This window comes from Plecotus auritus, assembly GCF_963455305.1.
Source record: "Plecotus auritus genome assembly, chromosome: 14".
Classification (NCBI taxonomy): Eukaryota; Metazoa; Chordata; class Mammalia; order Chiroptera; family Vespertilionidae; genus Plecotus; species Plecotus auritus.
In genome coordinates this window covers 5,484,346-5,500,148 of record NC_137780.1, presented here as the reverse complement: position 1 = coordinate 5,500,148, position 15,803 = coordinate 5,484,346, and the positions used below count along the sequence as shown (strand labels likewise).

The following is a 15,803-nucleotide window of genomic DNA, read 5'->3' as shown; positions in this document are numbered from 1 at the left end:
ATGGGATGTCCCCCAAAATGTCTGCACACACTCTGGGTAATTATAAAGGCAGTGGTTATTAACATGATCTCATTTTCAAAATGGAGCTCTCAGCTGTTACAGTGTGTATATATTTTTTTTTTTTTTGCAGGGGGCGGGGGGGACACCCTGTATATAATTTCTGTTCCTCCTGGTAGATGGTGAGTTGGGGGGGGGGGTAGTGCTTTACCTTCATCTTCCCTGAGAGCCCACCCAACCCTGACACATCGTGGGTGCTCAGACACACCTGATGAGTGAGGGGGCTTGGAGAACCTGGAAGAAGTTGAGGTGTGGAGCCCGAAAATGCTTTCCACTTCTCCAGATGAGCCGTGCACTCGATTTCATTCCTTTTTGAAATGTCAGAGGACATTTTTACATTTATTTTTACATTTTAATCCTCACCGAGGGTATTTTCCCATTGATTTTTAGAGAGAGTGGAGAAGAGAGGGAAAGACAGAGAAACATCGATGTGAGAGAAACACATCAGGTTGGTTGCCTCCTGCACGAGCCCTGACCAGGGCCCAGGCTGGGGAGGAGCCTGCAACTGAGGTACTTGCCTTTGACCAGAATCGAACCTGGGACCCTTCGGTCCTCAGGCCGATGCTCTAGCCACTGAGCAACACTGGCCAGGGCGAGCATCATTTATTTTATTTTATTTTTTTTAATATATTTTATTGATATTTTACAGAGAGGAAGGGAGAGGGATAGAGAGCTAGAAACATCGATCAGCTGCCTCCTGCACACCCCCCACTGGGGATGTGCCCGCAACCAAGGTACATGCCCTTGACCGGAATCGAACCCGGGACCCTTCAGTCCGCAGGCCGACGCTCTATCCACTGAGCCAAACCGGTTTCTGCGAGCATCATTTATTTTTAAAAATTAATATTACATCTGGGAGTGTGGAGCACGGCAGGCATTTAAGTTCTGAACCGTGCAGGCGCCTTGGGACAGGAAGCTCCTCCCTCACCCTGTCCCCGGCCCAGCACGGGGACCCCGAGGAGAGCCTGCAGAGCCGGGATGCACGTGCGCTCACGGGGACTCGTTCTTTCTCTCCAGGTCAACCTGAAGCGGCCGTGCCCTTTCTGGGCGGAAGACGGCCATTGCTCCATAAAAGACTGCCACGTGGAGCCTTGTCCAGAGGTAACTCACGCAGAGCCAGTGGCTGCGCTGGGACGGGGCCTGCACCCGGCTGACTCATTCCATGCTCTCTCGAATCTGCACCTTGTTTCAGAGGCAAAGGAAATGCTAAGGGACCTTAGTGGGAATTAAAGCGCGTAAAGTGGGGAAATTTCAGGCTTGGAATTAGGTCTCCAGTTGGTCTTCTTACAATAGAAAAGAAAGGTTACCCTTATTCTTAAGGAAATGTTACATTTTAGATTTTGTTTTTTGGCATCTAGCATAATTGGTTTTATTCTTTTTCATTAGTAATTCGTTATGAGCTATGTTTTCATCTGACTTTTTGCTTTTCTTACCTAGCCAGTTAGTGTAGTTTGTTGTCCTTAAAAGTATAACAAAACTATCTGAACAGATGTCCTTCCTAATGGGAAACATTTAAAAAACATATTCTCTTCATTTTCCTTTAAGAATATAGTGTGTTTTTAAAGTTTTTAGTTTGAAATAATTTCAGACCTAGGGAAAAGTTGCAATATTCCATTTTCTATATACTTCTTACTCAGATCCCCTAAATGTTAATGTCTATCACATTTGCTTTATTATTCTCTCTCTCTGTATATATTTATTAATATAATTATATTCTGAACCATTTAGGTATAAGTTACAAACATGATCCTTTATCCCTAAATATTTCCGTGTGTATTTTCTTAAAAACAAGATTATTCTCTTATCTAACCCCAACATAATTAGCCAAATTAGGAAATTGGTGTCATTGACTTTGTAAGGAAAAAGCTGAACCTGCGTGCGGTTCTCTTGGTGAGCGCGAGGTAATCGTGTGGGCCAGAGAACTTACTCCTGCCCTCCACCCTAACCCCAAACCGCCTAATCTGCGTCACTTTAGAGCAGAAATAAAAATTGAGCATGGCTATGGCAAAAGTTTTGAAATTTTTAAAACTTCTGTTTTTGGGGTAAGAAAGTTTATGGAAAAGAGATCTGGTCATTTTATTTTTTATTTTTTTTATATTTTATTGATTTTTTACAGAGAGGAAGAGAGAGGGATAGAGAGTTAGAAACATCAATGAGAGAGAAACATCGATCAGCCGCCTCCTGCACACCTCCCACTGGGGATGTGCCCGCAACCAAGGTACATGCCCTTGACCGGAATCGAACCTGGGACCTTTCAGTCCGCAGGCTGACGCTCTGTCCTCTGAGCCAAACCCATCAGGGCAATCTGGTCACTTTGTGAACCTACAGATGGTCTGAACCATTAAACACTGCACGTAGAGTCCACGTTAGTGTCGTTTTGCTGCTCTGATTGTGTGTGTGTCACTCAGTTTTCTGTCCCGTGACTTGCAGTCTACGTTGGTGTAACTCCTTACCTTGCACCTCAGAGAGGTAGTGTACGTGCAGCGTTGAATGACTGGGCATTTTCTCCTGTGGAATAAAATACCCTGTCTAGTGGAGCAATAGCATTACTAGTTTGTGAAGAAATCTCAAAAAAATGAAAATTGCTTTTACAATTTTTTTTGTTGTTCTTTTAAGAGTAAAATTCCAGTCGGAATTAAAGCTGGGATTTCGAACAAGGTGAGTCGCCTTCTTCGCTGCCTATTTCTTCTTTACATGGGGCAACATGCTTACTGCTGGCGGGGTGCAGAGGAGCGCACGATGTGGTTGGCTGGAAATGGCTACTTCTTTTTTTTATGTGTATATGTGTTTATTTTTATTGATGTCAGAGAGGAAGGGAGAGGGGGAGAGAGTGAGAGACATCAGTGATGAGAGAGAATCATGGATCAGCTGCCTCCTACATGTCCCACACGGTTGGAGCCCACAACACGGGCATGTGCCCTGACCGGGCATCAAACCATGACCTCCCGGTTCATAGGTCGATGCTCAACCCCTGAGCTGCGCTGGCTGGGCAGGAATGGATACTTCTTTATTAAAGATCACCCTTTCCTCTTCTGAGCACGCCTGACTTACTGTGTCACTCACGTGTGCCTAGACACCACACACTTGTAGTTTCCCACGATGGCACGCACACGCAGGTCCTCAGCGCCCCCCTCTGCTTCCCTGTGAGGCATCATTTCTCCACTTTCTTCTGGCTCTCCCCCTCACCAGGTCTTTTGTTCACACTCTTTTTTTTTGTTTTGTTTGTTTTGTTTCAGATTTTAAGTAAATAAATAAACAGTATAAAGACAATAAGGTCCCTTCTGGACTCCTTCCCACCGCCTTCCGGGTCTTCCCTCCCCCGAGCTGGACCCTTTTCTGAAGTTGATGCGCATCCTTCTGTGATACTTTTTTTTTTTAAAAATATATTTTATTGAGTTTTTACAGAGAGGAAGGGAGAGGGATAGTCAGAAACATTGATGGGAGAGAAACATTGATCAGCTGCCTCCTGCACACCTCCTACTGGGGATGTGCCCGCAACCAAGGTACATGCCCTTGACTGGAATCGAACCTGGGACCTTTCAGTCCGCAGGCCGATGCTCTATCCACTGAGCCAAACCAGTTAGGGCGATACTTTTTATTTTCATACTTTATTGTACATGTGTTCACAGCATGTATAGAGCTTTCCTATGACATTTAAAAAGATTTAAATACTGTACTTTTATATTTCTTCAGTTTAAAAATATTGTTTCAGTCTATTTGTTTTTGTGTGTGTGTGTTTTGTTAATCCTCACCCAAGGACATTTTCCCATTGATTTTTAGAGAGAGTGTAAGGGAGAGGGAGAGACAGAGAAACATCGATGTGAGAGAGACACACATCGATTTGTTGCCTCCTGCACGTGCCCCAACCAGGGCCAGGGGACCTGCAACCAAGGTGCGTGCCCTTGACCGGAATTGAACCTGGGGACCCTTCAGTCCTCGGGCCAACGCTTTATCCACTGAGCCAAACCGGCAGTGGTCGGCAAACTCATTAGTCAACAGAGCCAAATATCAACAGTACGATTGAAATTTCTTTGGAGAGCCAAATTTCTTAAACTTAAACTTCTTCTAACGCCACTTCTTCAAAATAGACTCGCCCAGGCCGTGGTATTTTGTGGAAGAGCCACACTCAAGGGGCCAAAGAGCCGCATGTGGCTCGCGAGCCGCAGTTTGCCGACCACGGGGCTAGAGCTTCAGTCTGTATTTTTACTGAGTATTATGCTTTTGAGATGTTGTCTCTGTTGATATGTTGTCTTAGTTCATTTTAACAGCTGCATGATACTCAGTTGTATGACTATATCATGTTCTGTATTGATGGTCATCTCAACTGTCCTTGGTTTTTGCTATTACACACGGCGATGCCCTAGCATCTTCGTCTTTTGTCTCATTGTGTGCCATGTAGATTTCCCTGGGTCTGTAGTAGAAATAAGACTGCGGCCCTTGGGGCTGCTATCCCAGCACCCCTAGATGGTACAGGTACTCTGGAAAGTGGCTGTGCATCGTTCCGGTTTCTGTTTGTAACTGTTGCTCTGGACGGGGTTTCCGTGGAGGGACTCCTGGTCCACGGGTCATGCTGTCCTGCAGCTCCTGATGGAGGTGGTCAGACACGTTCCCCCTGGGCTTTCTCAGTTCACATCATCGCCAGCTTGCTGACGGTGTTTTTCATGTCTTTGCTTATTAATTAGGTAGAAATTTGTGACTCGTTTTCATTTGGGTTTCTTATTTCAAAAATAGGGTGGAGCTATAGTTAGTGTATCTCATCACTGGGAGACTGACTGTTCTGCCAGCTGAGCCAGAAATAAAGAAAGAGGAAGGGAATGATTTTTGCTAAGACTTGTTTATTGTGAACTTCCTTTCAGTACTTGAAAGTGGCCAACAATACCAAAGAATTCGAAGACTGTGAGCAAGCCAGCAAACTGGGGGCAATTAACAGCACATTGAGGTGAGTTTTGTTTTAGTATTAAAATTATTATGTTTATATCAGCAATCTCCTGTTTTTCTTGTGATGTAAAAACATCAACATCTCAACTAATTTTTATTTTTTATTTTGTTAATCCTCACTCAGAGGATATTTTTCCATTGATTTTTAGAGAGAGTGGAAAGGAGAGGGAGAGACAGAGAGAAACATGGATGTGAGAGAGACACATCTGATTGGTTGCCTCCTGCATGCACCCTGACCAGGGCTGGGGAACCTGCAACCAAGGTAGGTGCTCTTGACCGGAACTGAACCCGGGACCCTTCAGTCCGTGGGCCGACGCTCTATCCGCTGAGCCAAACCGGCCAGGGCTCAACTAACTTTTAAAGGAAGAAACTATTCTTGATCCTAAATTCCATTACAGGCTTTGCTTCCTCTTCTTGGCTGATTTGCCCTTAAATCTCTAAATCATCCATCGTGCCTCTATTACAAAGGAAAAATCTAGAAGATTGCTAGTGGCGTAATGAGTCTGTTCTTCCTGATTATTATGGGAAAAGAAACTTGAGCCTCTCAGTCTTCTATAAATAGCACTTTATCTATTACATTTTGAATGATAAAGGTTACTATTAACCTTTAAATTTCATAGATGTTTTTTCTGTTGGGTTTTCCTTATTTGCTCTAAGTACAAACCTGCTTTGGAGGCCAACATAAATAATTTGTACGTAGTCTCAGGTTATGCAATGTAAAGTGACTGAACATATGTAGTGAGTGGGGAATGGAATGTTACAGAAATTCTTTTTAACTTTCCTGTTTGTTTAGAGTTTGTGTGTGTGTGTGTGTGTGTATGTGTGTGTGTGTGTGTGTGTATATATATATATATATAATTGTTATTTACAATAAAGTTAGCAATTTTATTTGTAGTATTTATTTAAATAAAAATTTTATTTTTTAAATTATTTTTTTATATATTTTTATTGATTTTAGAGAGGAAGGGAGAGGGATAGAGAGATAGAAACATCAATGATGAGAGAATCATTGATCAGCTGCCTCCTGCATGCCCCCTACTGGGGATTGAGCCCACAACCCAGGCATGTGCCCTTGGCTGGAATCGAACCTGGGACCCTTCAGTCCACAGGCCGACGCTCTGTCCACTGAGCCATACCGGCTGGGGCTAAAGAAAAATTTTAATATAGAAAAGTAGAAAGGATAATATAATAAATACCTATATATCCTCCACTCCAAATGAATAAATATTAACATTTTCTACCTCTTGCAACTATTTTTAAGAAAAGAGAAATATCAAAGATATTAAAATCCCCCATTGCTACCCCGCAATCCTGCTTTCTTTCCTTCTTTCTTAGCGGTAACTCCTGTCATGCATTTGTTGTATATCCAGGCCATGTTTTTTATCACACATACACATATATATATGGTTCTGTGCAGACGATTTTGTTTTTCCTTTTTGTAAATGACAAAATACTGTGTTTCACATTCTGCAAGTTTTCTTTTAACACCACACATTTTGCTTTCTAGACCTATCCATGTTAAGCATAGAGATTTGTCTCGATCTTTTGACGGATGAATAGTTTTCATGATGTAAATAGAAAACATTTTACTTACTTCTCCCCCTCCTGATTGGCATGTAGGTTGTTTCAGATTTTTTTACTTAGACAAACTGCTGCTTGAGCTTCCTTGGGGATGTTTTTTTTGATGCACACTAGCAGTTAATATCTGAGGAAGTTAACATTGACCTGTTTTTCACTTAACTTTCATCATTCCTGCATGTGACCATTAACTGAATTTGTGACTCGTCTAACTAGTAAAGAAGTGGCCTCAGTTTATCTGTTTTTAATTACACGAGAAAACAGTGTTGTCATTTTTAACTCCAAGTTTAATTCTCTTCTTTTTTATCCCTCCTTCCCGTAGTAATCAGAGCAAAGAGGCTTTCATTGACTGGGCGAGATACGATGACTCCCAGGATCACTTTTGTGAACTTGATGGTAATAAAATCAACTCTTGTAACTAAATCATTCTTCCTTTAACCTTCTCACAAGACATGGAAGTCAGTCAGAGTATCAGCAGTTAGCGGTCTCTGATGCTGCATGTTGCTCTGGACCTTTTATCCACAGGGCAGTTGTTGAGAGCCCGTGTCCCAACCCCGGGCCCTCAGTGCATGACCCTCACCTTCACAGCTGTCCCATCTTAGGACGTGTGGTTACTTCCTGTCTGAGGAGACCGTCTCGGGGAGACGAAGGTCACACGGGAGCAAGAGGCCGAGACAGGGTTCCCCCCCAGATCTGACTGAACCCAGAGCCTGTATTCTTTCCATGATGTCCAGGGCTGTGAACATACTACACACATGTTCACGCTGGGACTTGCTGCAGGTCTCAGCAAGCCTTCCAATAGCAGGCGCGTGAAGTGGGCTTGCCCAGGGCCTCTCCCCAGAACCCCCTGGCGAGAGGCAGAGACAGGCAGTCACGGCCACTCCTCCTAACAGAAGGCAATGGAGGCGACTCTGAATTTTTATCTATAGGAGAATACTCCCAAGAATTGTGTGAAGCAGGCTTAAGTCCTTCATCAGCCTTTATCTTTACTCTTACGAGTCGCTTGGAGTGCTGTGTCACTTAGCTAAAGTCACTGGGTTAAAGCAGATTCTAAAGCAGGGGTGGGCAAACTTTTTGACTTGAGGGCCACAATGGGTTCTTAAACTGGACCGGAGGGCCGGAACAAAAGCATGGATGGAGTGTTTGTGTGAACTAATATAAATTCAAAGTAAAGGAGCGGAGGGGAGAGCAAGAGAACCCTCCGCTCTTTCGGCTCCACGGGCCAGATAGAACAGCCGATCGGGCCGGATCCGGCCCGCGGGCCGTAGTTTGCCCACTGCTGTTCTAAAGGATCCACCCGCGTTGCTGGAGCACACCCACACGGCCCTCTCTGTCATTTTGTGTTCTGTCCTGTGAGGGCAGGTGATCCCTACAGATCGAATAGCAGCTTTGTAAATAATTGAGCGGTTTACGGTAAGCTGCTGTCCCTCCCACTCGGTTTTATTGTTTTGTAATTGTCTGTATGCATGGCTGGCTTCTTCCTTTACTTAAGGTTTCTGCTCAGATGTCACCTCACCAAAGCCTGCGGCCACCCCCTGTAGGACAGCAGCCATGGCTGCTCTGTCTCAGCGCCTGCTCCCCCGGCAGCTGGCAGGAGCGCCCCGCACGTGGCCGAGTTCACCTGCTCAGATCTGTCCGCCCGACCAGACTGTGCACCCCGAGGGCAGGCCCAGCCTCTCTGTTCACTCCCGTGGCCCCAGTGCCCAGGGCAGCCGCTGGGCGTGGTCTGAGTGCAATGAGTGTTCGCTGGACGAAGCATTTGGCTCATAAATAACCTACATAATGGGATAGATTTTTTTACTTTTATATTTTCCCTCAAAACATGTTCATTAATAAATTACAATATTGTTTAACACAGTCGTTTTTAAATCAGGCTGTGCTTTGAAGCTATGTGGGCGCTTCATATACTGTAGGCTCTCCTGAGTAAGTCACGTTTCAACAGCGATAGAGTTGGTGATGGAGGGCTGAGGATAGAAGGGAAGGAGGGAGAGAGGGAGGGGAGGGGAGAGAGAGAGAGAAAGATCAATGTGAGAGAGACACATGGATTGGTTGCCTCCCGCATACACCCCCGATGGGGCCGGGGACAAACCTGCAACCCAGGTATGTGCCCTTGACCAGGAATCGAACCCTTGGTGCACGTGGGCTAGTGCTCTAACCACTGAGAACACCGACCAGGGCAAATTAGTGACATTTTTTTTAAAATATATTTTATTGATTTTTTACAGAGAGGAAGGGAGAGGGATAGAGAGTTAGAAATATCGATGAGAGAGAAACATCGATCAGCTGCTTCCTGCACACCCCCTATTGGGGATGTGCCCGCAACCAAGTTACATGCCCTTGACCGGAATCGAACCCAGGACCCTTCAGTCCGCAGGCCGACGCTCTATCCACTGAGCCAAACCGGTTTTGGCTATTGACATTTTTTAAAAACAAGACTATTGGAAGTCTAGGAATGATGAAATTTGAAAATTTTATTTTTATTTAAAGTTATTGTGCCCTTTACTTCGTAAGTCAGAAGTAGAGAGTAGCAGGATCTCTATTTTTAATCCAACATATGCTAGCAAAATAGATGTTTCTAAGCATGTGTCTAGACAGGTATATACTTAGGGAAGAAACCAAAGAAAATATTAAAACAAGTGATGATTCTGCTAGGTCTTTTCGCCCGGGCAGTCACACTGAAAACACAGTGAGCGCCTCTGAAGAGGTGAAGGCCCTGCGTGGCTGCCCAGAGGAGCGGAGGCGGTCTCCCCTCTCAAGTCCAAGTTCTCCAGGTCCCGGGTCAGGTGCCGTCCCAAGTGTGCTCTCCCCTCGCCGGCCAGGCCGGAGGGACTTGAAACGCGTAGCCGTCCTCGGCGCGCCTGAGTCCTGTTTGCTCTGTGATGCTGAGTCCGAGATCGCGGACAGGATGGCTCACGCCTTGTCTCTCGTTTAGACGAAAGGTCCCCAGCTGCCCAGTACGTGGACCTGCTGCTGAACCCCGAGCGCTACACGGGCTACAAAGGGCCGTCCGCCTGGAGGGTGTGGAACAGCATCTATGAAGAAAACTGCTTCAAGTAACCGAGGGCAGGGAGGCAGGGGTGGACGGAGGGCGGGGAGGACAGAAAGGGTTTCTCTTGGGAAAATTACATGACAAATCAAACCGTCTCACGTCTGAGTTTTGTGTGTTTTTTTCAGGCCTCGATCTGTTTATCGTCCTTTAAACCCGCTGGCACCCAGCCGAGGTGGGTTTTTTAAATACGTTTTCATGCTTTTAGAGATTGTTTATAAACTGTCTTTGTAACTAAATTTAATTTGAGAACGTTTTCAACTGTCTTATATTTTGCTTAATTTGAATGATCAGAAGTATATGAAACGCCGATAGTTAAGTCTCAAGGTTTCGACCTGTGTTTATTGAGCACCTACTGTGTGCCAGGCCCTAAACCAGGAGCTTTATGGAAAATGCATTAGGACATGTGAGTCGTCATCTATCCGCAGTTTCCCGAGGAGCCGAATAGAGCCGCGGAGCTGCTGGAGATGCGGTGGGAGGGAGCGTGCTCTGCAGAAAAGACAGGGCGGACGGAGAGAAGCGGGAATAGGAGAGAGGGAGACGGAAGGCTGGGCGGGGGAGAAGGCAGCTCCATGAAGAATGAAGTTGCTCTTTTTTTAAAAAAAAAAAAAAATTTTATTGACTTCAGAGAGGAAGGGAGAGGAAGAGAGAGAGAAGCATCGATGTGAGAGAAACATCGATAGCCGCCTCCTGTACACCCACCACCGGGGACCAAGCCCACAACCTGGGCATGTGCCCCGACCAGGAATCAAACCTGTGACCTCCTGGTGCATGGGGTCAATGCCCAACCCCTGAGCCACACCGGCCGGCCGGGAGCAGCCATTTAAGACGGAAGTATTCCCTTAAGGAAACCACAGTGAGCAGGGAGTGTTCTGGACGTGGTGACTGAAGCAGTGACTTTGTCTAGTTGTGAGCTCATTATCGAAACTAGTGATCTTTCTGATTGTTTTTAGTTGCTTTCTGATATTATCTGTTGTATGAAACGTGAAAATCTTGTACTTTTTGGCCTGTATTCTTATTAAGAAGTTTCATTTGCAGGATAAGTACACACTGACCAAGGTTCATGTATAATGGATAGTTTAACACCCAGTGAAGTCCCATCCCATATTAAAATTAATAGGATTAGAATCGGAACTTGTAAGGCATTTTCTAAAACCTTGTCTATTGTTTTCTCTTTCAGGAGAAGATGATGGTGAGTTAAACTCTTGTGGTTTTGTTTCAAGGAGAGGAAATGTTTTTAATGATCAAAAACATCGTTTTCCTCTAGTTCAAAAGAAAGTGTTTATCTTACTTTTTTTTCAGAAAATAGCTACCAATGAATGGTGACAAAAATGAGTATTTTTAATAATATAAAGTTGTCCTATATTTTAAAAAAAAGTACAAAGATCATTTTCCCTAAACGGTCAGCATAGCAACCACAATCACATTCCACCTGCTCCACTTCCTGGTCCTTGTAATCTACGGGTTATGTTCTGAGGAAGCGGAAGTTCTGATAGTTTGACCAGATAATGTGTCTCGTGACTTACGTATTTTCTAATTGACTTGGAAATTTACAGTCTCAGTTATCATGATAATACTTACTCTGATGAGCAATGCTGCTTTATCAACAGTGGGTTACTCCAGCTTGCTGAATGACTATCGGTCATAAGACGCCCTCAAGCTGCCAAAATACTTACTTCCAATGAATAATTATTTTAGATCTACATTCAAGGGCGTTGTGATGTGCAGGATAGAAAGATACAAACGCGGGAAGCCTTCCCCGGGGTGCCGACAGTACAGAGCAGGAAGGATGAGGAAGTCCTGCACATGCTCAGTGCAGACAGGGTGACAGCTCTTAGGGGTGGAGAAGTCGAGCTCACCGAGGGACTGGGAGGGCTGGGCCCTAGATGGACGGTAGGCGCTACAGGAGGGAAAGGCATGGACCAAGGCGCTGAGAAAGGAAAGATCAAGCGTGTTAGGGAGACCCTGTGAGCACTCCCTTTTCGGGGGGAATTAGGGAGATGATAGAAGCCAGATTATTGAGGACCTTGTGGGGCTAGACTTTCCTGTTAGCACTTGGGGTTTTTTGAATAAAAAAGGAAGATGATGAATGATTCTTAGTAAGAGGATGTTGAATGAGTGACTGTAGGCAGATGGAGTTTTGCAAAGTGAGTAGACGCTCAGAGGCCCGGGAATTTCCCGCCATCTAATTTATCCCCTGATTCCTACTCAGCTCGTGTGTGCTGAGGTTTGCTTTTCTTAAATAAAGTAAAATAAGGATCGGTCACTTCGGAAGGGCATCACCTCTTTCCATTTCATTCACTGCCATTTTGTTCTTCAGTAAACAGCAGTGCTGGTCTAGAAATAGTCCTTTAGCACCAGTGCCCAGATCGGTCACAGCACGCCGTGTTCCAGTCATTCGCTTTTCTGAAGAATGTCTGGAAAATGAAGGGAATTAAAAGCTATCCCTTGAAGTGTAGTAGTCTTAAATAATTGAGGAAACATACCTAGTTTTACTGAATCAGGAAAAATAGAATAATAAGGAGATTTTTGTATTAATTATAACTCACTATTTTTTTTCTGGACTTTTAAAGGAGTGCTGTAGTTATCAAAAGCAAATTTAAAATTGTTAAACTCTCCCCCCATGCTTATGGATGTTCGTGTTTTCTAGTGAATAAGATTTATATAACATTTTGACTGAAATGTTTTCTCAAAACTTTTACTAGTTAAAATATCATTTATAAGAACATTCTCCCAAACGTAAATTACCTTTAAGCTGTATTTTCTAGAACCATGTCCCTATTTTTCTACTTCACACGAAGTAGTGGACATTCTAGAAATAGTCCTTAATCTGCCATAAAATATTTATAGACTTAATTCATTTGAATATGTAAATGACTATTTAAAATATGTTAACCCAGTTCTCTCTGTGTGTGTGTGTTCTTTTTCAAAGGAGAATCATTCTACACGTGGCTAGAAGGTAAATACGTCTGCGTTTTAAATGTATTGGGTTCTTGTGAGAAATGTATTGATTTATTGAATCAGTTTTTGTAAGTTTTGGGATTCATTGCCTTGACAGCTACTTCTGAGTGTTGAAAAGAAAAGCACATGTTTGAGGTCATTATTTTGGGGAGGCCCAAACCCGGCATCAGGGGATGCACAGGCACTGTCTCTGGTCCCCAGTCCGCCGCTCTGCGTGGATGCTCATCGCCTCGGATGCTCATCCTGACTCGGTCCCGTGACCGTCCCGCAGGCCTGAGTCCACGCAGAACTTCGTATGGAAGGAAGTACGTTTTTTCTGTGAAACAGAGGGAAGGTCAATTTGAATTCAGAAGTTTTTAAACCTGAATTCACGTGTTAATACGATCTGAACTTGTCTAGTTAAAGGATAAAGCAGTATGGATCCTGCCCTGGCCGGTTTGGCTCAGTGGCTAGAGCACTGGCCTGTGGACCAAAAGGTCCTGGGTTAGATGCTAGTCAAGGGCATGTACTTGGGTGCAGGCTCCTCCCCAGCCTGGGCCCTGGTCCAGGTATGTGCAGGAGGCACCCAGTCGATGTGTTTCTCTCACATCGATGTTTCTCTGTTTTTCTCTCTCTTCCACTCTCCCTAAAAAGCAATGGAAAAATATCCTCAGGTGAACAGTAGCAAAAAACAAAAACAAAAGCAGTATAGATCCCAATATACTAGATGCTTCTGCATTCTTACATTTTCTAATGTTGAAAATACTGGAAATACAAAGTATCAGTGGAAAGCTGACACATTCTAGTGGAACGGATGGTTAAGTAGAAGTAGAGAGTCCAGGGCAGAGGGACTTCTAAGACGTGCGAAAGGCCTGGAGGGAGGAGAGAACCCAAACCAGTCTCTTCCTCCTCCTCACTGCTGGCTGAAAGCAGGAAGCTCTCCCGGAAGGGCGAGGAGGAGGCTGCCCGGAAGCCGAAGCGGGACTTGATCATCACACTGGCTCCCGTTTAGCCTAACCCAGTGGTCGGCAAACTCATGAGTCAGCAGAGCCAAGTATCAACAGGACAACGATTGAAATTTCTTTTGAGAGCCAAATTTTTTAAACTTAAACTTCTTCTAACGCCACTTCTTCAAAATAGACTCGCCCAGGCCATGGTATTTTGTGGAAGAGCCGCACTCAAGGGGCCAAAGAGCCGCAGTTTGCTGACCACGGGCCTAAACCGTGAAGCAGCTGTGCTGTTGCCTTCTGGGTAACTTGGGGGCCTGCCACGTGCATCCGTAGTGTTTGAGCCTCCAGCAGCCCAACGTTTTCTTCTTGTTCTGCCTTCAGTTACCATCCAGTTCACTCTGTTCGGAAGTCGGAACCTTATTTTCTCTTGAGAGAATCTCGACCTCATTACTTCAGACCATTTCTTGATTTATTCTTCATGTTCTTGAATCTTAACTTTAAAAATAAGCCTGTGTACTGAGTCCTCAGTATTTCTGTTCTCTAAATGGATGTGGTATCTTTTTCAATATTTTCCTGAACAGGTTTATGTCTGGAGAAAAGAGTCTTCTATAAGCTCATCTCGGGACTTCATGCCAGCATCAATTTACATCTATGTGCGAATTATCTTCTGGAAGGTAATCAGATTTTTATGTAGAAATTTGCTTTCTATCCGTGTGAAACTGTTGGGCGAACATACACATTCTCTATTTTTAAACAATCATTAGCCCAAGCTGGTTGGCTCAGTGGATAGAGCATCGGTCTGCGGACTGAAGGGTCCCGGGTTCGATTCTAGTGAAGGGCACATGCCCGGGTTTTGGGCTCGACCGCCAGTAGGGGGCATGCAGGAGGCAGCTGATCCATGATTCTCTCTCATCATTGATGTTTCTCTCTTTCTCCCTCTCCCTTCCTCTCTGAAAGCAATAATAATAATATATTAAAAATCTATCTATTAAGAGTATATCATGTATTGCTCTTTCTCCTTAGAAACCTGGGGTAAGCCTAGCTGGGGACCTAACATCAAAGAATTTAAACGCCGCTTTGACCCCGTGGAAACCAAGGGAGAAGGCCCGAGGCGGCTGAAGAATCTGTACTTCTTGTACCTCATTGAGCTGCGGGCCTTGTCCAAGGTGGCCCCGTACTTTGAGCGCTCGGTGGTCGATCTGTACACTGGCAATGTGGACGATGACGCCGACACGAAGACCCTCCTCCTGAACATCTTCCAAGACACAAAGTGAGACTCGCGTCAGGGCTGGGAGGCCCGCCCTGTGTCTAACGAGGCGGCATCTGAAGGCCACGCGCGCACACACACACACACACACACACACGCACGCACATGTGCACACACACACGTGCACACACACACACACACACACACACACACACACACACGGGCCTTGGGAGGTTCTTTAGCAGAAGGGGAGTCGGAAGCCAGACGAGGATGGCCAGGACAACGGCAGTCTGACGTTTTTTCTGAAAATGTTATCTGAAAATGGTCTAACAATGCGTCATTGCACTTTCACACTTGAGAATAGGCTATGTTTTTAAATATAACTTTACATTTTATGTAGCAACTTAATGCTACTTTACATTTTAGTAGCAATTTAATGCTACTTTAATGTTCTTTCTACCCACTTTGTATTCCAGTTGCTATTGAAGTTCAGATGATACCACGTTAGATACCTGTGTATGTTAGATATCAATTGATACTTAAGGGAACATTATTAGTCTTACCTTCTAAGAATTTAACCTTTAAAAAAAAATCTGGGTCTAAAACGAGTTTACCCGTTAAGATGAGCATGGAACAACGTTGGATTAAGAAGTGCTGAACATAAATTCTGATTAACTTTAAAAGATGCTGTAAAATATGAAGAGAGTGATATACATTGTTCACACAAATGGTTTTCATTAATGTTTTAGATTATTTTTTATCATAAAACCTCTTTAAAACATTACAAACTTACACATTCTGAAGCTGTCGCTATGCATGATGAAGCTTTAGTCTTACGGAGTAGTGTACATGTGAACTGTTGGCCACTTTCCCAAGCCTTACACGTGAGTAAGTTTTGGTTGTAAGCGCCCGTAAGAGTCCTACCCGGGCTCCAGTAGCCGGCGCTGGACTATTCCGCCTGCCACTCACAGCCCTGTATTTTGTGTGTCCCCAGGTCCTTTCCGATGCACTTCGACGAGAAATCCATGTTCTCCGGTGACAAGAAGGGGGCCAAGTCGCTAAAGGTAAAGGTGGCTGGGGCCCGGGC

At 44.5% G+C, this 15,803-nt stretch overlaps 1 protein-coding gene across 1 annotated transcript in view; it reads left to right on the top strand.

Moving 5' to 3' along the window:
- ERO1B (endoplasmic reticulum oxidoreductase 1 beta) overlaps nucleotides 1–15,803 on the top strand; it is a 28,175-nt gene that overhangs the window by 5,586 nt on the left and 6,786 nt on the right. The window contains exons 3-12 of the mRNA XM_080651214.1: nucleotides 1,075–1,158; nucleotides 2,674–2,715; nucleotides 4,914–4,996; nucleotides 6,896–6,969; nucleotides 9,506–9,626; nucleotides 9,748–9,794; nucleotides 12,552–12,578; nucleotides 14,091–14,183; nucleotides 14,533–14,779; nucleotides 15,711–15,780. Of these exons, the coding sequence (XP_080507340.1) occupies nucleotides 1,075–1,158; nucleotides 2,674–2,715; nucleotides 4,914–4,996; nucleotides 6,896–6,969; nucleotides 9,506–9,626; nucleotides 9,748–9,794; nucleotides 12,552–12,578; nucleotides 14,091–14,183; nucleotides 14,533–14,779; nucleotides 15,711–15,780 (888 nt within the window). The remainder of the gene's footprint in view (nucleotides 1–1,074; nucleotides 1,159–2,673; nucleotides 2,716–4,913; nucleotides 4,997–6,895; nucleotides 6,970–9,505; nucleotides 9,627–9,747; nucleotides 9,795–12,551; nucleotides 12,579–14,090; nucleotides 14,184–14,532; nucleotides 14,780–15,710; nucleotides 15,781–15,803) is intronic.